The sequence below is a fragment of the Dryobates pubescens genome, chromosome Z (genome assembly GCF_014839835.1).
Source record: "Dryobates pubescens isolate bDryPub1 chromosome Z, bDryPub1.pri, whole genome shotgun sequence".
Taxonomy (NCBI): Eukaryota; Metazoa; Chordata; class Aves; order Piciformes; family Picidae; genus Dryobates; species Dryobates pubescens.
In genome coordinates this window covers 108,324,509-108,349,759 of record NC_071657.1, presented here as the reverse complement: position 1 = coordinate 108,349,759, position 25,251 = coordinate 108,324,509, and the positions used below count along the sequence as shown (strand labels likewise).

General features: G+C 39.4%; 1 protein-coding gene across 9 annotated transcripts in view; it reads left to right on the top strand.

The window, feature by feature from the left end:
* Positions 1-25,251, top strand: part of MAGI2 (membrane associated guanylate kinase, WW and PDZ domain containing 2) — a 675,431-nt gene that overhangs the window by 589,852 nt on the left and 60,328 nt on the right. For 5 of the 9 annotated variants that reach the window (XM_054178160.1, XM_054178156.1, XM_054178159.1 and 2 more), the window contains 5 exons: positions 380-411; positions 4,953-5,142; positions 18,527-18,618; positions 23,739-23,931; positions 24,904-24,990. In XM_054178160.1, the coding sequence (XP_054034135.1) occupies positions 380-411; positions 4,953-5,142; positions 18,527-18,618; positions 23,739-23,931; positions 24,904-24,990 (594 nt within the window). Of the gene's footprint in view, positions 1-379; positions 412-4,952; positions 5,143-14,088; positions 14,131-18,526; positions 18,619-23,738; positions 23,932-24,903; positions 24,991-25,251 lie in introns of all 9 variants that reach the window. The other 4 variants (XM_054178158.1, XM_054178163.1, XM_054178157.1 and 1 more) reach the window with 3 other exon arrangements.

Sequence of the window (25,251 nt, the reverse complement as noted above, 5' to 3'; positions counted from 1 at the left end):
AAGGTGCGACTGCATTTGACACATCAATACCAGGTCATTTGGTGTCTTATCCAATGTCCACCAGGACATTTGGAAATCCTTTTGTTTAATTCTTTTAATTTCAACTTAATCCCATGCTGTTTGTAAAGTATGGCAATGATCTCAATAGCTCCACTTGCATATATATATATACATATTTATGTATATATATATATATATTTGCACTTTTTTTTCTTAGAGATTTTCCCTTGTGGTTTGTGTTTTCACCCCTTGTGTGTAGCCAATTTTCATATATATTATTACCTGCAGACCTGAATTGGAATGGGAGCGTAGACACCACTTAGCATCCACTCTTTATGCATCAGAAAAAGCTGCTAACATTATTTTTTGTTTATTTCAGGTTTCTTTTCTCCATGGAAAACTCCAAAGCCTGTAAGTTCCCTTTCAAAATTATGCACATTTAGTTCATAAGATAACAATCATTCCAAGCAAGTTTCTGTAGACTTTGGTTTTCTGTAGACTTAGGTTTACCTCATGTTCCCAGCTCATGTAACACCTCTCAGCAGTGCCCCAACTCTAGGTGAGACTGCATAAGGGGTATCCTTACTAATAAGTTCTGCATATCTCTTGACTTGGAGTCTGACAGCAGCAGCCAGGAGAAAACAGTATTTCCGTTTTAACATGGGTATCAAGAAACATAAATGCAGTGACTCAAAAAGAAGTCTGGATAAGGAGGAAGCAGACGGCCCCAGCAACAAGGCCAGTCTAGTTGGCTTTGTTGACTATCTCTTTGAAATGGATTATGCACATTTTTTGGTTTACAAGTGACTTGATCTTAACATTCTTAAAGTGATTGCTGTTCTTTCATGTGTTAGTAGATCTAGAGCTAGAAATATATATAGTCACACTTAAGTGAGACATTGGACTATGTAGTTTACTGAGGTGCATTCAGACTAACAATTCTGTATTTCTATGATGTTGACATGAAATTACAAGACCCTTTTTACTGTAAGGTTGTAAGCAATGTATGTATTTAACATGTTGACATCACATTATGTTGTTTTTTGAAATTGTGAGAATGTTCACAGTGTAAAAAGAATTCATAGGCTACTATTTGGGTTGTCTGTTGGGTTGTTGCTTATCTCCTATGGGATGTGCAAAAAGGGAACAAGCCTACTTTTGCCTAAGAGTAGTAGGAATAACAGCAGCAGTATTTTTTAAAGGATTTATAGCTTTCTTACTCAGAGCGGGCAGGAGAGACATTTTGAATCTGAACAACTTCACATCCTCTCATATTGAATCATAGCATTTTTAATGCATAACCCAATAATTTTTGTAGCCTGTCAAATACAAATAGCAATGAATTAATCAGCTGGTATGACTTCATCAGGCTGTCTCAGCTTCTTGTAGTTTTGATGTAAAAGGCTAGAGGATGGATGCAGTACATTGGAATAAACATTGCATAACTTTGTTTATTCATCTGAGTGGCAGGACATTTGTGAAAATAAATCTGACTACAAAGAGCTAGATTGTTCCCATCATTTAAGCTTCCTGTCTGACTGACATTCAACTTCTAATCTCAGGTAAAAAGCAATGAAATAGAGAACTTGGAATTTACCTATAAAAGATGTACATTCAAAGACTTTCCACTGTCAATACTCATCTTCTTTGTGCACATCAGATATATAAATATCATCATATTTTTAATGGTTGTCTGCACAGTTTTGGTATATAAACAGTTCATACTTAAGTATTACTTGTCAGCAATCAGAATCTAGAGAAACAACGTGAGCAACACAGTTTTTCATGCAGCCATCTGAAGAAAACTTGCCTCACCGTGGTGTGCAGATACCAGAGCTGCATGCAGTCTCACCATCCACAGCTAGTCTCTTTTGGGGTAGTCTTAGCAGACAGTTTACAAGCTATTAACTAGGCTTTAATAATTTGAGGCCTTGAGCAACTGACTTGAGGCCTTGAGCAGTCAACTTGAGGCCCTGTGCAGCCAAGTCTAGTTGAGAGGCATCCCTGCCCATGGTGGGGAGGTTGGAGTAGATGATTTCTAAGGTCCTTTCCAACCTAAGCCATTCTGTGATTCTAGTTTAATGTGCATTCCTCAGACAGAGAAAGGTCACCAAACCATTACCCCAACTGAGATTTGATGCCCTGAACTCAATACCATGCTTACTCATTTCCAAGAGTGCCTTCACATGTGAGCTAGACTTATGATAAATTACATTGCAAAACACTGTGACTAACTGAGATCAGTTTGGGAGACATAATTCCCCTTGTGTTTGTCTAGTTATTTATGTTTGTAGCATTGTCCACAAGTAAGAATGTTTTGTTTGTTTTTTAACGTCACACTTCAAGATTTATAGCTAACCACAATGCAAGAATTAGACATATGGGACCCAGTAGTGTTTTGCCAGTTGATCTCCAGATTTTGTCCTTCCTCCAAGAAATATTTGCTTATCAAAGATAATGATATTTCCCTTTCTCTTTTTAAAGCCTTCTTTAAATAGTTTAGTATTACTCATTTTCACATTTTGAAAGAGGCAAGTGTTCTGTATCTCTGGCACTTTCCAAGAAACTTTCACTTCTGTTTCATAGTGATAACATGGATAGTTTGGTTTCTCTACTTTGTATTTGTTTTGAGATTCTTCACTAAAGGAAAAACCTAAATATAATTCTTCAATATTTTCCTTGAGCATAGGGAGCTTACACTGAGCAGTTTTCTTTTCATGTTTAGACATAGGGGTCATAACCAGATTTGGTTTTGGATATCTTTGAATTTACACTTCCATAATACAATGCTATACTGTAAGTATGTTCATAGATGCCCAAGGTCATTCCTTTAGAGCCAGAACAGCTATCAGAGCTATTATAGGGGCACTCCTGTGTCTTGCCACGTAGGCTAATTTACCATACACAGAGGATAAATTCATCCTGATACCTGAAGGTACACTAAGTACTTCCTTGTACCTAAGTTATTTCAGTGACAGCTCAAGTATCTTCGTATTTCACATCCTTGCACGGGATCTACATACCTGTAGTGCCATCTTATATCACATTCTAGCTGCTATCTCTTGCATCTAACCCAAAATAAATATGTCTGTCTTAAACACCAGTAAATTTTGGATCCAGTTTTCTGTATCTTCCACATTAGCACTTGACAAAACTCATACTTTCCTTCCTCAGTTTTAATGCATACTAGTGAATGAGAGTCATCCTGTGATTGATATAGCTGGAACTTTCTCTTCTTTGTCGTTTCTAATGAAACAGCCCGACTTACTGCTGAAACTCTGACAGAAGCACAGCTTGATTTATAACATTACTCTGTATGTGTACATTACATTCTGTAATGAGGTCCTCAACAATTTAAAATGCCCACTGTCCACATTCTGTTTATTTTGAAGTATGATCACCTGGGATGTGCAGTGTGATAGTTACTCAGCATGTTCACCAGGAGGACTGTAAAACTTCTGTAGGCCACACATACTTGGTGTGGAAAAAGCCTGATGACAAAGCCTACCTGCTGAGCCAAACACCTTCTGAAGCCAAGGAACTAAAGGCAAATTATAATCACAGAATTTGTAGAGCAAGCTTGCCGTAAGCCTGCAATCATCTCTGATAGGCACTGATCAGGCAATGCAAGAAGTTGATGGTATTAAATTATAGTTCAGTTTGTTTCCAAGAGTCATTTTTGTGTAATTAAATGATTATTGGGTTATATGCGAGAACTCTGGGAGCTTTAGGACCCTTTGCTCCAAGAGAGGTCACAGGAAAAGCCAAACAGGCATTTCCTGGGATAAACGTTTCTGCTTTGTTTAACTCCAGCCTCTTCAAGTCCATTTGCTAATGGCAGCTCCTTCAGAAAGAAAAATGCAGAGCCCTAAGCCTTTTTTGACACAGTCTGTCATATGGCCTCAAGATGCATCAGGGGAGGTTTAGATTGCATTTTAGAAGAAACTTCTTTACTGAACAGCTTATTAACCACTGGAACAGGCTCCCCAGGGATCTGATTGAATTCCCATCAATGGAGGTGTTTAAAAGAAGCAGAGAGATGTGGTGCTAAGGGACACGGTTTAGCAAGACTTGGTAGTTAGCTAATGGTTGGATTGGATCATTTTAAGGGTCTTTTCCAACCAAAATAATTCTGTGATTCTTTGTATCTCCTTTCTGGAATTAGGTGCTTGTGAGACTGCTAAGGGCAGTCTTGGTGAAAACATGGATCAAGGTGTCTTTCATGCTTAGACTCTACACTGCTGTGTACTTTTCTGTAAATGGTCTGAGAGAGTTGAAAAGCTTATCCTGTGCTTGGGAGTTTGGTTGAGTGAATCAAATGTAAATTTTTATATAACAAAGAGACAGTAAGAAATGAAAAAGTAAGAAATTAAAAAGACTATCAGACTAATGCCCAATTTTCTCTCACCTTGTTCTGTTTTTTATTATTGAACATTCAACTGTGCTCAGATGCCTGCAGTAAAAATTTTTCCTTTGTTTTCTTTTTTTCCTTCAATTGAAGTTGTAAATTCTACTCACAGTTACAGTAATCTACTTCTCCCTGGGCAGCTAGCTGTTTTCATGCATTCTCAAAATGTACAGCATTAAGATCATTCATTTGCTATCCAGTCTGGCTACTTTTTTTTAAAATCTCTGCTCTTGGTTATATATTTTGATGAAGCTGACAGACCCACAAATTCCACCTCTAGCAGAATAACTTCCAGAAGTTCAGCATATTCTGTGTGAGGCACTCAACACAGCTTCATATTATTTGAGAAAGATCACATCCTCCCATGAGCAACAAATTAAGCATGTTTAACCAAGTCATTTGCTAAACAGCACAACACACATTGCATCTGAAAAAGCAGCAAGCACATTTGCTAATTTTACATAACACAGATGAAATCACTGCCTTTGGTCTCATTCTGGGAGCCAAAAGTTCATCTTTATTCTCTACTTGTTTTTTATTCCAGATGATGGAACGATGGGAGAATCAAGGCAGCCCTCAAACAAGCCTGTCTGCTCCAGCTATGCCACAGAATATTCCCTATCCACCCACTCTTCACAGGAGTTCATTTCCCGATTCAGCAGAGGCCTTTGATCCACGAAAACCTGACCCATATGAGCTGTATGAAAAGTCAAGAGCTATTTATGAAAGTAGGCGTAAGTGAAAGTCTTGCTCACCCTGCTGACCATTTAGTTTTAAGCTTTTGCCTATGAATGTGTCATTGCTGACATAATTTTGCGTCATCTTTTGTACTTTAAAGAAAGCAACTCTAAATCCAGCTAATAGAGACCATATAAAGTATGCAAGAATTCTACACTTACATATCTTCCTAGATCACGCCTCTTTAGCTTTTCCTCTTGCTCTCGCTCCTTCTCTTGCTGTTTCTCTTTCTTCTTCTTTTCCTTGTGCATTAAGGGTGGAGTTACAAATAAGAGAAATTTAAGGGAAAATAAATTATTCCATAGATAGTAAGAAATTTGTCTAGTTCAACACCTCTACTGAAGTCACTCTTGATTTGATGTACTGCTTAAAGGGAAGGAGATCACTTTGCAAATAGTTGCTTCCATGTAGCTTCTAGAGGTGCAGTATTTTAGCAAAAATCCACAATTTCCAGTAAGCAGAGTCAGAACCATCTTCTATGGTCAAAGCCATCAAGCCAAGAGTAGTAAAGCACAGATTACAGACTTTCTGCATTGAAATAAATATCTTTGTTAGACAATTAAGTAAAATTATACATGCCATATGCATACCTGAGATACATATTTATAGCCATCTTCTTCCATCTTGTTCCCCAACACGAAGAGTTCTACATTTACAAGATTTGTGAAAGGAAATAGTCTCAATCCAATCACAACTGGAAATTGTATACAAGCCTTTCTCATCCAGCTACCTAGACAAAATTATGACATTCCTAGGCCCAAAACAAGAAAGTGAAGGAGGAAGAGCAAGACTACAGTAACCACTCCTTCCAAATTTCCAGCAGCCTTGATTCCACAGTTCCCAGCTGCATCTCTTCTGCATTCAGTCATGCCCCTTAGTCATAAACCACTGCCTCCAGACACCTCTATTCTCCCTGACATATTTTGTTTTATGAGTGCCATAAGCACTCATTTTAACAAATTCAATTTGTCAAGCCTTTGAATGCTTTTATTCTCTACATAGTGCTGGTGTTTCTTGAAAAGAGAAGCAACAAGCAGGAAATCCATTACTGAGTCAAGAAATTGTCATCTAAATTGAGTATATAGGAAGCAGAGTTTCAAGTTAATACACACTTAGTTTCCTACCATATGGCCTTGTCAGGTTGGTTATGTTCAGACAAGATGTACCATTAAAGTGCACAGAAAAAGTTCAGCAACTTGGGCTTTTTAAGTACTTCTTACCTCAAAGCAAGCCTGCCTTATCTCCTGGCAACACCAGAAAAGAGGGAGGTTCATTTTCTAAAAATAGTGCAAAGTAGCTACAATCATGACCTGGAAAACTCAAAAGAAAGAAATAGTGTTAGAGTTTTGTTTCTCTCACAGCAAGGCTGCTACTAAACAGTTCATTTTTGTACTCCTATTCTGAAATTCTACAGATCCTTTAGCAGAGAATCTCACCCCAGTCAGCACTCACCTGGACCTTGCTTCCCTGCTAGGGCATTGAGCAAGTTCTGCATCAAAGCATAGGTTTGTGAGGAGCACAAGTGACGTGACTCGAAGCAGAGCACACACTAGACCCAAAGAGCCTGATGAACAAGCTTCTGCTCTAGCTGCTAGGTGTGCTCATTCTTATCTAATTGTCTTGATTTAATAGAGTCTGGTCTAACAAGCAAGCCACACACACACACAGATGGAGGGAAAATAAATCAAATAGCCCTGGTCTGAGATAAGAAGTTTAATGAACTGATCCAACACACAATTACCTCAGCCTGTTTCACAGAAAAGCACAGCAAAAGCAAAAGCAGGAGCAGAAGCCAGCTATAAGAAGCAGCAACTGGAACAGGAAGTCTCTGAAGTTCCAATCTAAACTTCAAGCCCCATGCTAGTTTGTTTCAGCCAGCGCTTTCATTTTGAAGCTGATATGATGACAGCATGGCGTTGGATACTCATGAGTAGTTTCAATTGGCTAAACCCATGACCCAAGTTCTGCATCACAGCATAGTTCTGTGAGGAGCACAAGTGACATGATTCAAAGCAGAGCCAAAACCAGACCCAAGGAGCCTAGTGAACAAGCTTCTGCTCTAGCTGCTACGTGCACTCATCCCTACCTGTAATAGCAAGAAAAGGGTTTCAAGCAGGAAGTCTCCATGAAAATGGGTGATTTTCGTTCTGCGGGAATGTTTTTCCACCTCAGGAAGAAGGAGGAGCATGACCCTCTGTTGTCAGAGACTTCAATGTTCAATGATCATATACGAATTACAAAGGACTAACACTTCTGCTCTGGAAACAATTTTGTAGAGGCAGCTCTAGCAATGCAGCTTGGAGACAAATCAAATGATGCATTAGTACAGAATCAGCATGCAACTCTATTTTGTAAGTCATAGCCCCTTGAAAAATTGTTTGTCACCTTAGCTGTTACCTGTCATCTCTTCCTGTTAGCTTCCTCTGCTGTCATCCATCAACTGTGCTCAACAGCACAATAGCTCAATAGCTCCAAGTAGCCAAAAAGGAGCATGAAGGGTTTCCAAAGACTGCTGAAAATTACCACATCATCCAAAACAGTGGCCGAAAAACAAAACAAGGGAAATTATTTTCTTCTTCTTCCTTTTGCTCTCTGCAACTACCTGAAGGGAGGTTGTAGACAGGCGGGGGCTGGTCTCCTCCCTGGCAACCAGCACCAGAACAAGAGGACACAGTCTCAAACTGCACCAGGGGAGGTTCAGACTGGATGTTAGGAAGAAATTCTTCACAGAGAGAGTGATTACCCATTGGAATGTGCTGCCCGGGGAGGTGGTGGATTCACCATCATTGGAGGTGTTTAGGAGGAGACTTGATAGGGTGCTTGGTTGCGTGGTTTAGTTGATTAGGTGGTCTTGGATGATGGGTTGGACACGATGATCTTGAAGGTCTCTTCCATTCCATTCCATTCCATTCCATTCTATTCTTTCTTTGCCTTTTCTTTCTGCAACTATGCCTCTCCATCTCTCTGTTTGTTTTTTTTCTGTCTTTCACCTATCCCCCTCCATATTTCTTCTCCCAAGTGAAGACAAGCTACCTAGCTTTCTGCTGTTCCATTATTTTGCAAAACTCATTAATGGAGAAGACCTGCTTAAATAACTGGACACATTTTTCTTTTTTCCATTCAACTATTAATTTTTAGCAAATCCTTTAACACCTTTCTTCTTATGAAAACTCTTAGAGTGTAAGTGACAGAATGATTTTGCTGATAACTGTGGAAGTTAGTGTAGAAGGCAGAAAGTGGACTGTCAGATCAGGAATTTCCTATTAATGAAAGAATTGTAAGATTTGATATGCACCGGTGGTTACAGCTGCAACTGAAGCTCTGCAGTTGTCACTGGCAGAACTTATTGTCATGAATTTAACATTTTTGCCTTTATAAATTTTCCTTATCCGCTCTTACAATGTTATTTTGATCACTATGTTTATTCTAAATACAGAGTTTAAAACAACTTTGTTCAGAGGCCTGAGTAGGCAGACATTAGTCAAAGAAGAGACATAAAGCTGCTGAGAACCACAATGCTACAGTATTTCTCTAGTTATAAGACATATAACAGAAATTTGGGGTTATATTCCTCTAACGAAAGCAGCAAAATGAAACATTTTGGGGGTTACAGTGGTAGTGTGGTAGTCCAAGATTGGTGATGTGACACAGAAATGCCAGTAGGAAGAGTGAGATAAGCCAGTGATAAGTTCTCATTAAAAGTGAAATCTGAACAATTACTGTTTCACCTTTTACTGGAAGGGCAAAGGTTCTGTCCTTCAAAATCTCCCAGGTTATTTTCTCCTCTGACCATGGTATCATGATTTCTCAGGTTCCTTTCAAATCCATCAGCTGTCTTATGCACTTCAGGGTTTTTTTGTGCTGCCAGGGTTAGACAAATTGGAAAAGAATCAGTCTACCAAGAGCTGTGAAACATGCAAATAGGAAATGTATTAGCATAATGCATTATTAGCCTTCAGAAAATAAAGGTGTTTTCTTATGCAGACTTACGAATAAGGGTCACAGACAAGCATTTCCATACATATTTACAGGCTGCCTTTGCTCTGCAGGATCACTGCAGATTTTCACACAGATATGCACTGAAGTATCAGCAAAAGGGAAGATTCATCAAACAGCATTACACTGACTAACAATGTGTAACTTTAAAACCACCATTCATTCAGGAAAATACTGAGGCCATCAGTTTCCTAAATTTGGTAATCATGGAACATAAAACAAATGTTAGATGTATGGAACTGGAAGCATTATCACCTAAGGAGGACTAAGGCTAAGTCTATAGCTAAGTAAAATTTTCTTGTCATTGGGCTTGATGGCTGAAGACTTACACAGGTACAGCCTTAAAAGTTGAAAGAACTTTTTTCAGACAATATTTTCCCTATAAAAATGTTGCCTCATGTCTGCTATAAAACAATTCACATTTTGATTATGATGCTTTTAAAAGATAGATCCATGTATGTGCGTATGTGTAGATACATAGAAGTATGACAGTGCTAAATAGATGGCATTCTAAAATAGTAGATAAATTTAAAGGGGAAGGGGTTGTATGGGTAAAGTATTGGGACTATAAATTCACAACATTAGGTTCTAATTTCTTATCTAGATTCTAAGTTCAATTCAAAATTCTGTTCAAATTTCAAATCTCCACTGAGCTTGGTTTGCCATGTCTTTCAAATTTTGTATTCACCAGTTACTGCCCTGTATATCACTGAAGCATGCTTGCCTTCACTTAGAAAGTAAAAGACTATTGTGAAATTACTAATTATTACATATTATCATCAAACTACTTCTCCACCTTTAGTATGAGCAACTGATGTATAGGAAAGTAACTTCTGTAAGTAATTTCCAAATAGTAGGTTATTTTTTTCTGTGCATCTATTGCTACTTCAAGCAACAGCATAGAGAAAGTGTAAGATCTTCTAATATCAAATGAATGTTACTCTTTTTTTTTAGTAAGAGATGATACATAACAGGAGAACAGGAAATGTAGCAGACCAACATCAAATAATTTTGTATTGTTCATCACTGCAGAAAGAGTTACTTATCAGGACAGAATGGATTTGTTGGTTTTAAGAACTGGCAATAAACCCAAAAGCATTTTCAAATGGAATTATGGGAATATCATCCTCACAGTGCTGTGAATGGGAAGTGATTTTGATTGCTGGATTGCAAAATAGGTCCCAAACAACCTATGCTAATATGTAGTGTCAGTTTTATAACTGATAGCAGTATTAGAGGTGCAATATTCCTTTCTCTTGAAAATTTACACTTTACTAAAAGGTATACCAATATATTTTCATGAGCAAAGCAGGGTGAACTTAATAAGCCAAAGTAGTAATTTAAGAAAAGTGACTTTTAAGCATTGAGGAATTGGTCACACATGCATGAGACCAATGGGGACTGCATTGCCTATGTGCTGTTTCAAACTGCTGCTTGCCCAGCATTAGAGAGGACAATCACGTTCATTCTGCTCATTTGTAAAACTTTTGTTTACTCAAAGCATGGCTAGGGTTGAGATGCTGAAATAGAAATATTTCACAGTGCTACTTTGGTTTCATATATTCAGTATTCAACACATGTGATACAGGAAAATAATGCAGTATGGACAATTAATATTATCAGCCCTATCTGGCATGGAAGGAATCTTGGTAGGTAGCAGCCCCTTCTCTGAACTGCACAGCTGCAGCCTCGTTCTCCAGAGTACGTAGACCAGTCTTCATGGTAAGATTTATTTCAGGTACAGTTATACACAAGTAGCAGTTCAGAAGAAGGCTTCTTAGTTTTACTTCCCTGTTTGTTCTTTTTAGGACAGGTTAGCTGACTCAAAAGAATAAATGCAGTGCATTTGCTGAGTGTTTTATTATTAATTCAAGCTTTGAATTATAATTATTTCATTCTTATTTCACATAAATGAGTAAAACTACTCATGGCAATAAAGCTGCAGAAGTTAAACCAAAAAGGCTTCATGTGGAGAATACAAAAATCTTAGGTCAACATTTTGAAACCTTCTGCACTTTGAGGGCGGTGTTGGATAGTCAATCACTTAGTCCTGGCTTCTCCAAATGTACCTTCTGCTGTCTCATTATGTAAGAGGTGGAGACAGGAGGTTTAACACAGTAAAAGTATAGAAAAGGCCAAAATTAATTTAATAATAAGTAAATGAGAAGTTTCTGTTTGCCTTGCATAGAGGTTAGTTTCCTATGAAAACTAGTGGACAGAGTTTATAAAACAAGGCTTGAAAGAATTCCTCGCTTCTCAGATGCATGGAATGCATCACATTAGGAGGGACCCTTGAAGGTCATTTTGTCCAGCTGCCCTGCAGTGAGCAGGGACATCTCCAACCAGATCAGGTGGCTCAGGGCCACATATTGTAAATGTTATTGGTGTTTTGGTAAAATTACCAGTTCAGGAACTTTGTTCTTAGCAGATAAAAGGCACCAGAATACACATAGATTATGTTCAATCTGCTTGGTTGAGGACCAGTCCCAGCAATTCTTCCTCTTGGAGCTTGCTGTTTTGTAGAGTCTTTGAGCCCAGAACTATGTGAGTTCTGAAAATAACTACCTGTATCTCTGCATGTGATATGAGGAGACATTGCTAACAAAGACCTGTCATAAAATCAAAGAATAGCTTGGCTCAGAAGGGACCTCAGAGAGAGAGGGACTTCCAACACCATGGGCAGGGATGCCTCTCAACTAGACTCAGCTGCTCAAGGCCTCATCCAACCTGATCTTGAACATCCCCTGGGAGGGAGCATTAATAATCTCTCTGGACAGCTTCTTCCAGAGTCTCACCACCCTCATACTGAAGAACTTCCTAAGATCCAGTCTAAATCTACACTCCCTCAGCTTCAAAACATTTCCCCTTGTCCTGTCACTAGACATGCTGATAAAAAGTCCCTCTGCAGCCTTCCTGTAGTATCTCTTCACGTATTGGAAGGCAGCTCTTATGTCCCCCTTGGAGTCTTCTCTTCTCCAGGCTGAACAACCCCAGCTCCCTCAGCATATCCTCACAGCAGTAGTGTTCCAGCCCTTGGATCATCTTTGTGGCACTCCCCTGTCCTAACTTCAACAGCTCCGCATCCTTCTTCAGCTGGGGACACCAGAACTGGATGCTCTATTCAGTTGTGTTAAGTATTCTTCACAGTTCTTTCCAGTTGTAAAGTTTTCTACTAGTTGCTAACAGTTTGTGTATTAGATGACCGCAGATATTTGGAGGTTATATTCTGGTTTTCAAAGTACCTGCAACACAATCACAAATACCCTGTGCTGTGCACAGACCCAAACTGCCGACAGCTCATTATGCTCTATAAAAATTCCACAAGGCAAAGAAATCACATCTATTGACAGCAAAAGCCAGATCAGACTTAATGAGATTGGATCTGAAGGAAACTACCTCACTGATAGGCACCTTAGCTTGACCACAAACGATAATTTACAAAAAAGATACTACTAACTTATTTACATGCAGCCATCTTATAATAGAGTTCTGTAACTTACCACAGTCTGAATATGGTTGTATTTCTTTCACTTTGCTGCTTGAGGCCAGTTCGGGGAGGGGGGGGGGGCGGAACTAGGGTGACTGCAAGCAGAAATGGAAGCACAGAATGGAACATTCTCACAACAGCTCCAAAGATTCATTCTATCTGGGTGACCAAGGTCCCTTCAAACCTACAAGCTTATTGAGACCACCAAGATGAAATTGCTTTCTGTATACTACGATCATTCTGTCTCTTTTAAAAATCCCATTAAAATCTTGAAAGGATGTGAGTTGAAAAAAAATAAAAAACCCTCCAGGTTCTCAGTGTTGCAGCAGCAGTTTCAAAGGTCTTGGTATTCAGGAGTTGGACTGGTGGAATAATTTACATTTAGATAGCAACTCTTGTCTTGAAGGAGCCCAAGTCACGTTAAAAATCTGAAACTACCTTCTGTAATCACCAAAGACACACAGGCATTTCTAAACTAGAACACCATAGCACACATGACATCACTCCTAAATCATGAAATCCAAAGGAATGTTCCCATCCAGGTGAATCTCTAAACTGTATTTTAGGTCAGCAAGGTAGCAGTCATCTGAATTTGAGCAGGTCATGGCTGATATGTAAATACTCTTACCAAAAAAGTTGTATGAATGCATTAGTGCTTTATGTCCCTTGTTGTTGTTGGTAGGCCAATGGAAATCACCTCTGGTTTAGGATGTTTTGCAATTCACTCTGGATTCTGCAGAGAGTTTAAAAAAAAAAAACAAACAAACAAACAAAAAAACCACACCCCAGAGAAATTCCTAGTCAGAACATTTCCAAATCAGCAAAGAAAGTGTGACAGCTGTGAACTTGTTCCTGATTCCTTTGATGCCAACAAAGCGGTTGCATATGAAAACAAAACAGTTATCTGCTGCATTTCATCTAGTGAATTACGAATACTTTGAAACTACCTGCTTCAAATGTAGGTTAAGTGAGTTTACCTGCATTTGCCTTCATCTTCAACTGGTTGTTATTAGCAGCATTCATCCTCCTTCTGGCAAAATCTTGCTTCTGATAAAAAAAGGTATTTTGCATTTGAGTTGAATAGAAATGGTGGTCAAGTCATCTAAACACAACCATTAGACTTTCCCTTTTGTTCCTGAACTTAAAAAAGCACAAACATTGTCACTAACTGTCACAATTTTTAAAACAATACCAATTTGATCTTCATTGGAGGCTACGTTATATTAAAGGAATGTTACCATCCTCCCGTCTGTTTCACTTTGCAGAGAACGAGACAGGGAGGTCTATGTCTAGCAGGAATGCATGTATGTACCACCTAGGAAGTCAGGAAGGAGGGGAGGAGAGAAACAAAGTAGAAATTGAACTTCAATAATTCAAAACACAGCAGAGAAAATGATGCTGCATCTTTAAGTAACTTGAGAAATGTATTTCATCTGTAATTCCCCATTTTCCTATTCAGAACAAGTGCTGCCCAGGACTGGTTTTCGAGTGGATTCCTCTGGCAAGTATTCCTCAGTCTTCATTGTTCTGTAAACTAATTGTCCTTCATTTTGTGTTTTAGTTCTTCTTTTTTTAGTCATTTCTCTAGACAATGACCAGTCATGACTGCACGGTCTATTTGTGTGAGCTTTGTGGGGTTGTAGAATCCTAACTCTAAATCTTTTTACAATAGATTTGCATTTTGTGCAAGGAAAAGTATTTCTTTTTCCTCAGCCACTCTCTGTGTCTGCTTCACGATGTTTTATGTGTACTTTCATATGTTACTCTTCACTCTTTATGATAAAGAAGTATCCCTATAGCTCATGCTCAAATCTAAGCTTAAGCTGTATTTTGTGTAAAAATGAAGTTAATCCTACCTTTATTTGCAAAAGAATAGAACTAATGTGTTATGCAAACCCACCCATTCCTTGCTCCCATACATAAATCTTGTTCTGCAAATACTTAAAAGCAAAAACTTTTAAAAAGAGAATCTCTTCCAGGTGCTGGAATCAACATTAGTCTTGTCAAATGACAATGGACTTGTTTCCATACCAGCAATACTTGATTTTACAGTGTGCTCATGTTAAGTGAACAGTTAAAACTGGCATTGCATACAGAAAAAGACCATCCCATTAAAGTCTTTTCTAGTCCTACACAGGGTGGACAGAGATCCTAAATTAAGTATAATACTGTGCTAGTCTGCATGTTGCAGCAAGGTTTATATGTCGGATAACACCAGTTCTTTTGTTGTTGGGGTTTTTTGCTTTGTTGATGTTTATCCTCAAGTCTTTACTTACCGTCTTTAGCGCTCTATAACTATCAAAAGGAAATACATGTTTTTTAAACATCTACTCACATTGGAGACCAGCAGACCCATGACTGTTGTATTAACCAACAGTTTGCAGAATGTTGGAAGGCACAGAAGTGACATTTTTCTGTAAATATAGGTAATTTTCTCTGTATAAGCAACTGAGTATCTGCTCCAGCAAGAAAAGGTGAAATTTGGTTTAACTAACAAGACTTTGCTAGTTAAAAATATAAGTATTTAATATAATAATGTAATATATATATGTCTATATATAATATAATGTTTACATATATGATATTATATATAATAATATAATATATAATATAATAAACATATAAGTAAAACATATACGAATCCTACAGAAAATTGCACTGAAGACAGATGACATGTAATCACTTGCATGTGTGTGCAGCTGGATACTTGATCAACAGACATTCAGGATTATTGAAACTGCTGCCACAAAATGCTAGGAGCTCTTAGTAAATCTACCAACCATCTGCCCCTGTAGTAAGAACACATAGCAGTGAACAACTTATGTATCTTCCAGAACCAGGGATAAAAGGGAACTCAGCAGCAGCAAGACTTTCGAACATTTTTTACTTAAGACTAGCTGCCAGTATGAAGACAAACTGAGACTTGATGCAAAAGGAGTTTATGAAAAGTTGGTTATGTCACACTAACCTGGTAACTGATTTTTTACACCAAACAAAGACGCATGCTTGATCAGTCCAGGCTTCAGCTAGATGTTTTACAAAGTGCTAGTTAGAACTGAAGCACTTCCATGTTAGCTTTAGGACAAAATGTAGAGAGGAATGGCTAGAAAGCAGATAAACAATTCTACTGAAAGAGCAGTTTCTGGGTTAAAAGAGTGATATTAGTGGAGAGCCTTGCAGTAAGTCTGCTGTGTTACTTTCATAAATGACCTAAGTACAAAACCTAAGGTTGAAAATCAGGTCCACATTCATACGTGTATCTTTGGGTATCAGTTGCCTCCAGAACAATGGAGAACCACCCAGTGGAGCCAGTGGAATTGTATCATACCAAGCATGAAAGCTGAAAAAATCAGCAACAGCAGTGGAGGAAATGCTCTTAGGTGCACCAGTCAAGTTGCTGGAGATATTATTACTATAATGGGAAAAAGTAAGTAAAAACACAGGGTGGAGTCCATCAGTGAAAATTCTGAATGAGGCTGGTGACCTAGGGACAAAGGCCACAAAGAAGCTCAGGTACCGGTGTCTTCTTTACCTGTGTCTTTACTGGTAAAGCCTCTGTGCTGTTTGCCTGCAGAGGTTTGGACTAGATGAGCCAGGGATCTTTTCCAGTCCCTTGTTTGCTTGGTAGGACAGAAACCAAGATTGTTATTTAAACGTAGTTTACAGTGGCCTGGTAAGTGTGGGCAGAAAATGGTCTCCATAGACTTAGAGCTACTTGGGAAGAGACTTCTGAGGAAGCATGATGTGATAGTTACTCCAAAGGCTTCCAAACTGTTCAAACTCCTAGGAAGGAATGCCCATATACAGTGGTTTTAGCTTAAACCTTTTCATAGTCAGCCTGGCTCACCTATTCCATTCTAAATGGATAGAAAAACAGCCTCTCTTGAAAGAATTAAAAATATTTTGAAAGTACCTCTAATTTTGAAGTCTGCTGCCAGCAGTGGTTTGGATCAGCTTTGTCAGTGTATGTGTTTGAGGGACATTGTCAATTTGGTGTGCCAAAGCACGTATTCTTTACAACCAGACATTCTTATATTTAATGTATTTCCAGCTGTTCATTTTTCACTCATGTGTGTGCAGATGAAGGTAGTGTTTGGAATGTGACAGACTGCTGGAAGATGTGCTTTAAGTGTTAGAACAGGGCTGTAAATGGTGATTCTCTACCTACAAAGCCCTCACCTTACTACTAGGCTCCATCCTTGTTACACTTAGGCACAGCAAATCAGATAAATATGAGGTGTTGCTTTCATCTTAAACCTCCTTTTCCTCTTGCAACCTTGAAACACTCTTTGCTTTAAGTTAACATACTGTACATGCACAAACTTATTTTGTTCTTCTGTTCACTGCTGAGACACCAAATAAATTGAAAGAATGTCAGGATAGTAAGTGGTTAGGATCTGTCTGGGTTTATCTTCTAAATGGAAGAAATGAGTTGGTTTGAAAAAGCAATACTTTTACTTTACCGGTTGAAATATTTGTGATTCATTCTTACTCGTACCAGTATACAGTGCTAAAACAGTGCACTATGCTGCTGTCTAGGAAGGATTCTTACTGAACATATGATAGAGACACTGCATGTAGTTCTCTGCTTCTGTTTTTGCAAGACCTGATTGAAACCAAATTGGCTCCAATCCTAAAGCTGGGATCTGCTTAACTCCACAGTTTGTGAGGTGGCCCCGATGGCTTGGTGGGGGAGGGAAATAAATGAGAGCTGCTGAACTACTATGTTTCCGTCATCTGTAGTCTGTCCTCTCTTAAGGAAACAAGGCACAACTACAAACACTATGAATAGTTTGCTGAAATAAACCTACTCATCCCTTTTTGTCTGCTGGGGTTGGAAACAAGCTGACACTGGCCACAACCTGTCACAATTTGATGACCAGATAGCAGTCTATTCAAAAGATCATTCCTGTTATTCACTGTCCTGCTTTAGGTGATGACTAAAGCATGCAGACAAAGCCACTGTGGAAAGAGACAACTCCTTAGCTCTGTAACTGCTTGCTGTTTCATTTTATACTGTTCAAAATATTATTCAAAGTTTCTCTTTTGTATTTTAAGTGCATCAAAGCCAAAACAATGGGCTCTTTTGAATGAAGACAAAGACAGTTTTTTGTAAGAAACTAACTTTTAACAAAACAAAACAATACCTTTCTGAACTGATATGTTCCAGAGCAGAATATGTGTATACAGGCAAGTTACATAGGCATATGGAAGCACAATCTGAATGATTCATCAAGCTGTTGAGACTTTAATTGAGTAGCATTAAGGAGTTCAAGTTAAGGATGTTAGCTTGCAATTTAAACCTTAAGAGTCAGAGGCTTCTAATGACACCTTTTGTCAAAACTCTTTATTGAGAGTATTACCAGAAAATGGAGTGCTTAAAAGCTACACTATATACAAAGACATGGTACTTTAGATCTGTGGAACCAAAAATGGCCTGTAATGATTAATCACCTTTTGTAAGCTGGACTGATAATTTTTCTATGTATCTCTAGCTTCCATTTCAGTTTATTCTCTTTAGGTTTTAATGAACTGCAAGGAAAACACAAATTAAGTACAAGAGGTGGATGACCAGAAGTATATTATGCAGTCAGTTGTAGGAAGAAGTCGCCTTTATAGCCTCTATTTTGGACAGACTCTTTCAGTACTGCTCTCCTGTGAATGTGTCCGAACTTGGTTTAGTGTAATTACTGAACATAATCATCCTCCAAGAGATACCTACATTTTCAAGTCTCCTGCTTGTCTGTGTACAACACATTGTGTCCCATTTGTTTCCACCAACTCTAACCAGGATGACATTAGTCATGTGCCATGAGCACAAGGTGGGAGGGGAGATGATGAAAATTCTCAAGACAAAGCCAAAATACTTTGCTCAGTGGGATTTCCCTTTAAACCAGGTCCCGATTACAAGGAGCTGGATGTTCACCTTCGAAGAATGGAGTCTGGCTTTGGCTTCAGGATCCTGGGAGGAGATGAGCCTGGACAGCCTGTGAGTTACTTCTTCCTGACTTTCCTTTTTATAATTCAAAAAGCTATGTAAAGGTCAGGAAAATATTACTATATAGCTGAACCCAAATGAACACCATGTTAAGGCTGTAAGTAAAATGGCTTTTTTATTCATCCATAGAAAAAGACTCTCAGATTATCCTTAGCTAAAAGATATCACAGTAAATTAAGTTAGAATCAGAAGGAATTAAGTCAGAAACAGTGAATCACTCAGCCCTTCACTTCAGTGTAACCTTGCATCTTTTAATCTTGACTTTCCAAAGCACAGTTTAAGCATATCTTAAAAACCAGATAATGTAAGACTGTGTGCAGCTGTGTTCAATGTAGGTGGACTCTCCATATGCATAGGTTAAAACAGTGCCATTCATGTCCAGAAAGACAGAAGGCCCCACCAGGGAACAACAGTAGCTCATGTTCCAGGTTAGATGACAATACCACATTATGCACCAGGCATGATACTTTATTCCCTTGGGAGTGAGGCAACCATCATGACCAAATAACAAGTCAGGAAACTAACAGATTCATTGCAGATGAAATGAAATATAAAACAAAATATATACACAATTTACAAGTGAAATGTGTGTATACATTGTTACATTAGTGATGTATATAAATACCACAGTTTTGAGAGAGCAAGTAGAATTATTGCTCCTTTGGAATAATTTTGATGATGTATGAAAATGATCATGGGGCTAGAGCACCTCTGCTGTGAGAACAGGCTGAGGGAGCTGGAGAAGAGAAAGCTCCAAAGAAACCTAGTAGGAGCCTTCCAGTACACAAAGGGGGCTACAAGAAGGCTGCAGAGGGACTGTTTCCAGAGGTCTGCAGTGATAGGATGAGGGGCAAGGGTTTGAAATTAGAGAAGAGGAGATTCAGTTTGGATGTTAGGATCAAGTGTTTTACCACAAGGGTGCTGGAACACTGGAACAGGTTGCCCAGGAAGGTAGTTGAGGCCCCATCCCTAGGGATATTCAAGGTGAGTCTTGACAAGGCTCTGATCAACCTGCTCTAGTGGAGGATGTCCCTGCTCACTGCAGGAGGGCTAGACTAGATGACCTCTGGAGGTCCCTTCCAACACAAACCATTCAATGATTCTATAATGAATCACCAGATCACACGGAATTGCCTTGATAGGAAAGGACCTTTAAGATCCTGAAGTTCAATCATTAATCTAACACTGGCAAGTCCTTGACTAAACCATATCCCTTGTCCAAAGTCAGACATAAGCACCTTGCTTTTTTGGAGAACAGGACCAAAATGCTCTCTTCTGTGAGCGACCTTCTAAGAGACTTCACTGTCCTACTGAACAATTGCTCTCCCTCAGATACGGCAATCTATGTTTCCCCACAAACCATGTCTCAGAGTCATCAGGCATGAATAATCCTAGCTGGAGGCTGAGGATCCTACAAGGCAAAGTAGCATCTTCTTAGAGCTAGGCATTGCAGTATTGAACTTCTCAGTTTTCACTCTCCCTTTGTTGCCCATCTACTTGTTTCCACTTATCAAACTCATCACTAGTAAAGATCACAGATCTGCTCCCTCTTTTGTTTAGTTTCCATCTATTTTGTATTCAAAACACAAGACTTCTTTGTTTTCTCTATTCCACTGCTTCTCTGATCCCCCACATATGGCCCACATATAGCCTGCCATTCCTTTCACCTCCAGAAAAGGAGAGGCAGTTTCTTCCTGTCCTCCAAACCCCTGCATTTCCTATGAATCAAGAACTGAGATGCTTTGAAGTCTTTGTTTCAGCCCTCCAACTGTGCAGTCAGGTAGCATGGAACAAAAGGAAGCTTTCGTCGCCTTTTGTCTTCGTGGTTTGATTTCTAAAAAGAAGATAGATTCTTCAGTGTAAAGCAGTAAGTTTTTCAAATAAGCAGGATCCACAGAAAAAAATTTTATAAGGATAATACCGACACTATAGAGGGACTGTATCATAGTTTCTTTCTAGTTATATCAGGTATCTGCCACTTTAGAAGGAGAAAGTGCTGCTAGACTATTCCACTTTGCATATTTGTAAGTATAAAAATGGTTTCCAACGGAAATCTGTGAGAATTTCCAAATACCAAGACTGTGGGTTGTGCCAGTTCCAGTCACCTCTCAAATCTCATGAGCTCATATGACCACAGATACTTTTCACAATCTCCCAGTAACTTGAGGAGTGAATTATAATATCAGTGAAAGGTTGCAAATATGTGTAAATCAGAATTTACTGAGGTTGCAAATTACTGTCCCGAAGTGGAAGAGTACTTTGGATACATTTGTGCAGCTCCAGCTCAAAATCACAGGAACATCTACGTAATTACACTAAGAGTTTCACCTTTTCAACACAGATTGACTGGGATTCTTCTCAAAAAACGCCTGCAAGATGTGTCTACTGTGTTCCTTTCCCAGTCACTGCCAAGAATCAGACATTTCTAAGACATAACAGATGTCCATAAATCAAAACATTAGGATAATGCAGACCACATCTTAGGAACTCCTATTTTTAGCAATGATTTGATGGAGTTCAGGTAATTAACTTGGATTGAGACATCACAGACAGTTAAAATTAGGTGAGATGAATCACACCTTTAATTTGTATTACTTGAATTTTACTGTGTGCCTGTGAGCCTACTGTGTTATGTGCAGCACAAAGTCACAATTGCCAAGAATCACAAAGAAGCTCAGTATCAAAACTGATTAACATGTAGGTATTAATAGACCCAGGCCGCATTTTTGGATTATGCTCTGTCACAATCATGCTAATCCCAGCAGTTCTCATACTTAATCTCAAGCAATAGGTGAAGCTTTTCTTTTTCTCTTTACTGCTGACATATCCACTTCACACACTCAAAGCAGTCTCATGCCAGTGTGAATCTGCATTACAGGGGTAATACAAACTTGATAAATGTTTTTCCAATTTGTCTTTTGCGTGTAGGATTTATAACTATTATGGAAACTACTGAGCCATTAAATGCAAACAGATACTGGATGGCAAACAAGTTCAAACGCAGAAAAAGGAAAAATTGAGTCATTCTTGCTATTAAGAATACCAAGTAATAGATACAGTGGTCATCATCTTGACAAACACACCTACCTGAATTGTTAAAATAGGAGCAATATCAGTAATTACTTTATTAGTCAATATTAGAAAGAGCTTTCATTGCTTTCTCTAGATACTGATGACCTACCATGCTGTGGGCTGCATTTTTGCTTCTCCAAAGGATGAAAACACCAAGCTGTTTGACACTTTTGCAGCCAATTATAAAACCAAAGGAGGAAGATGGTCCCTACAGTCCTCCAAGCTGTAGAGGGTTATCACCTGTCTCCTTCCATAATAACCAGGAAAAAGATTGTTACTCACAGGAGATGGTTGAATGTAAAGGTTTTGAGAACACTTTGTGGGTATCTAACTAAATGTAGCTTTGGGCAGGTTTTTTTTTCCTGTCATAAGAACAGATTTCATGGTTTGATCTTGCACAAAGTATTTCCCACAGCTTTGAGATATAATCTTTCACTATTTGAAGAACAGAATGGAGAACCTGAAAGAGCTCTGGCAGCTCATCCTGGCACTGCTTAACAGGTTCCCAGGAACACCAGGGAGCAGGAAAGCACCACATGGTGTTCCCTCTTAGCTAAATTTTGAAAGTAAAAGTGAGTCAAAGGAAGACTAGAACCCAGAGAAAATTCTCCAGGCTTCACAAAGGGTTTCATTTAAACACTCTGCTGGGATAGCTGCAATTCTGAAGCTAAGACCACAAAAACCCACAAGACCACCTGTGTGACTACCATGTCTAGCCTTTGCAGTTCATCATGAAAAGCAGCACTTGATAGCTTTTATCTTTCATTATTTCTAGTGGATCATCACACGGCATGTCATAGCTATCCTTCTGTGCTCACTCTCATACTGAACAAGAGAAAGGAAAATTTGGAACATGCTCTGTCAATGCTTTCATATTTTCTCAAAGAAAGCAGGGGTTTTTTGAATCAGTCTCAGCTGTTCTACCAGTTATTCCACAGGGAAAAAATAAATGTCTTCTAATAAATTGTGTGAATTTATGTGCATAGAAAGTGGAGAAAGTCATTGAAAGGTTTTGAACAGATTTTTACTAGTTTCTGTGTCCCATACAAATTAGTTTTAAATGTTGTTTAGGAAAACAATGTCTGCCCAGAGTATGCTGACATTCTTCCTCTTTCTCCACTTTGTTAATCAACCACTACCTGAGCATTTGATATAGCACTGAGGACTCACAAAGCAAACTCCATGTAGTGCAGTCACTGCCATTACTGACCTACAGTGTGTTACTCCAGGTGCATCATTCAACGAAGTTTCAGTCTTAAAGACTCTTAGCTGGAACTAATCTGCTTAGATATGCATAATGTAGTCTGTATAAACTCAGGTCCCCTTATAGACAGATGGTCTTGATTTGAAAGCATTAACCTACTCTTTTGTAGATCATCCTTAGATCAGGATTCTCAGGTGTTTCAATCCTATACCTAAGAAAGACATTGAGGTCTTGAAGTGTGTCCATAGAAGAGCAACTGCTGGTGAGGAGTTTGGAGGGTGTCATTTGAGGAGTGGCTAAGGGAGCTGGAATAGTTTAGTCTAGAGAAAAGAAAGCTATGGGGAGATCTTCCTGCTCTCTAGAACTGCCTGAAAGGAGGTCACAGTGAGGCTGGTGTTGGTCTCCTCTCCCAGAGTAACCAGCAATAGGATGAGAGGAAATGAGTTTAAGTTGTGCCACAGTGGGAGTTAGATTGGACGTGAGGAAAAACTTCTTTTCTGAGGGAGTGGTAAGGCATTGGAATAGGCTGCCAGGGAGGTGGTGGAGTTGCCATCCCTGAAGCTGTTCAGGAGGCTGTAGATGTGGTGCTTCAGGATCTTAAAGGTCTTTTCTACCTTAGTGATTCTGTGATTCTATACAAGTAGGAATGTCTTACCAAAGGTAAGGAAGCATCTTCAATCATACCCAGAGAGGAGGAGCACAGCTGTCAGACACACAGAGATCTCTTCATGTGCACTGAATTTCCAGATTGACTTTGAAAGGAAACCACTGCGCTATTCACGGCACTGACATGTAGGCTTAGCACATATGGGATTTTTTTTTCTTTGCCCTCTAGATTCTCATTGGAGCAGTAATTGCCATGGGCTCAGCAGACCGAGATGGTCGTCTCCATCCTGGTGATGAGCTGGTGTATGTAGATGGTATTCCAGTGGCCGGGAAAACCCACCGATACGTGATTGATCTTATGCATAACGCTGCCCGAAACGGGCAAGTGAATCTTACTGTGAGGAGAAAGGTGCTACCCACAGGTGAGTGAAGGCTTGAAAGGCTAAAGGAAAAGCAGATCTCAATGCTGGCAGCACAAACAGGTGCTGATTGAAAACCAGAGAAAATTAAAGTGAATGTTTGTGTCTGGTGATGAAAGAATAATTGTAAATATGTGTCCCTTGTTTCTGTGACAAAAACACTACAGCTGTGTGTTGTTTCTGTCAGAAGGGGAAACAATATTGGCAACCCTGGTGCAGTGATCATGAATGCCTTGGATTTGTTCCATGCTGTCTTGGTCTGTGCTGTCTCCTCTTGTCCAATTTTGGGACAAAACATTCACCTAAGTTAAAGCTGTCAACTGTGTCAATAAGCAATCAGAAAAAGGCTCAAAGACTGTTAACTGTTTAGAGCAGGAACTCATCTCACTCTTGTATGTGTTAAAAGCCCATTTCTGGTCTCACTGATGTCATCTGGGATTTTACCCCACTGACTGCAGTGCAAGCTGGCTGAAACCTTCTCTGTGGCCCAAGTGGCTTCTAAGTACAGGGGCAGATCTTCCCTTCAAGCAGATATACTCAGAAAATAAACCTGAAGCAATATGAAGAATTTGAAGGAAATTAAACCTTTAGACTATCTCAGTCTCAATTATGGAAAAGCTCTGGAACCTGGGAAAATGTGTGGCAGCCTCTCATAAAGCTTTAAAGGAGACTTTGCTGCCATTCCATTGCAATCTTTGCTTACCCGAGGAAAGAAGTTTATGCAAGAACCTTTAAAACATTTGTGGTGAGTACACTTCACTGAGGCACCAGAAATGAGCAAACCTTCTCAGCCTGTCCTGTCTTCTGCCTCCCCATGCCCTAGATCCGCTGTTGTTGCCATTTCCCTTTGCTCCCCTGCCAAAAAGCTGCCCTCCCACTCACCTTCGTCTTCGCAGTCCCCCTCCCACTGCGGCACCGCAGCTCCATGCCAGCGGCGCTCTCGCGGGACTGACTTTCTTCTGTTGCTGACTCCAGAGTCCTCCAGCCAGAAAGGTCCCCCTGCGCCCGGCGCGACGCCCCCTCGCAGCTCCCCCAGCTCTAGGAAAATGGCCAATAACCAAGGTAATCAGCACCTTTCCCCTTTGCAGGCAAGAGCAGCAAGAGGCTTAGCGCATAGCGCGTGCCAGCCTTCACTGCTGCTTCTAAAATGTTAAATAAAGGGTCTGTGAGACATGCTGGTCTCCTGGCACAAGAAGGGAAGCGAGGTGGTAAAACACCTGAAGTTATTATTGGGCCTTGAGAGTGCCCTACTGGGGGGTACAGTGTGTAACTCATTAATATTTCAGCATTTCAGGAGACAAGCAGGATTTTCATTTAGTGTGG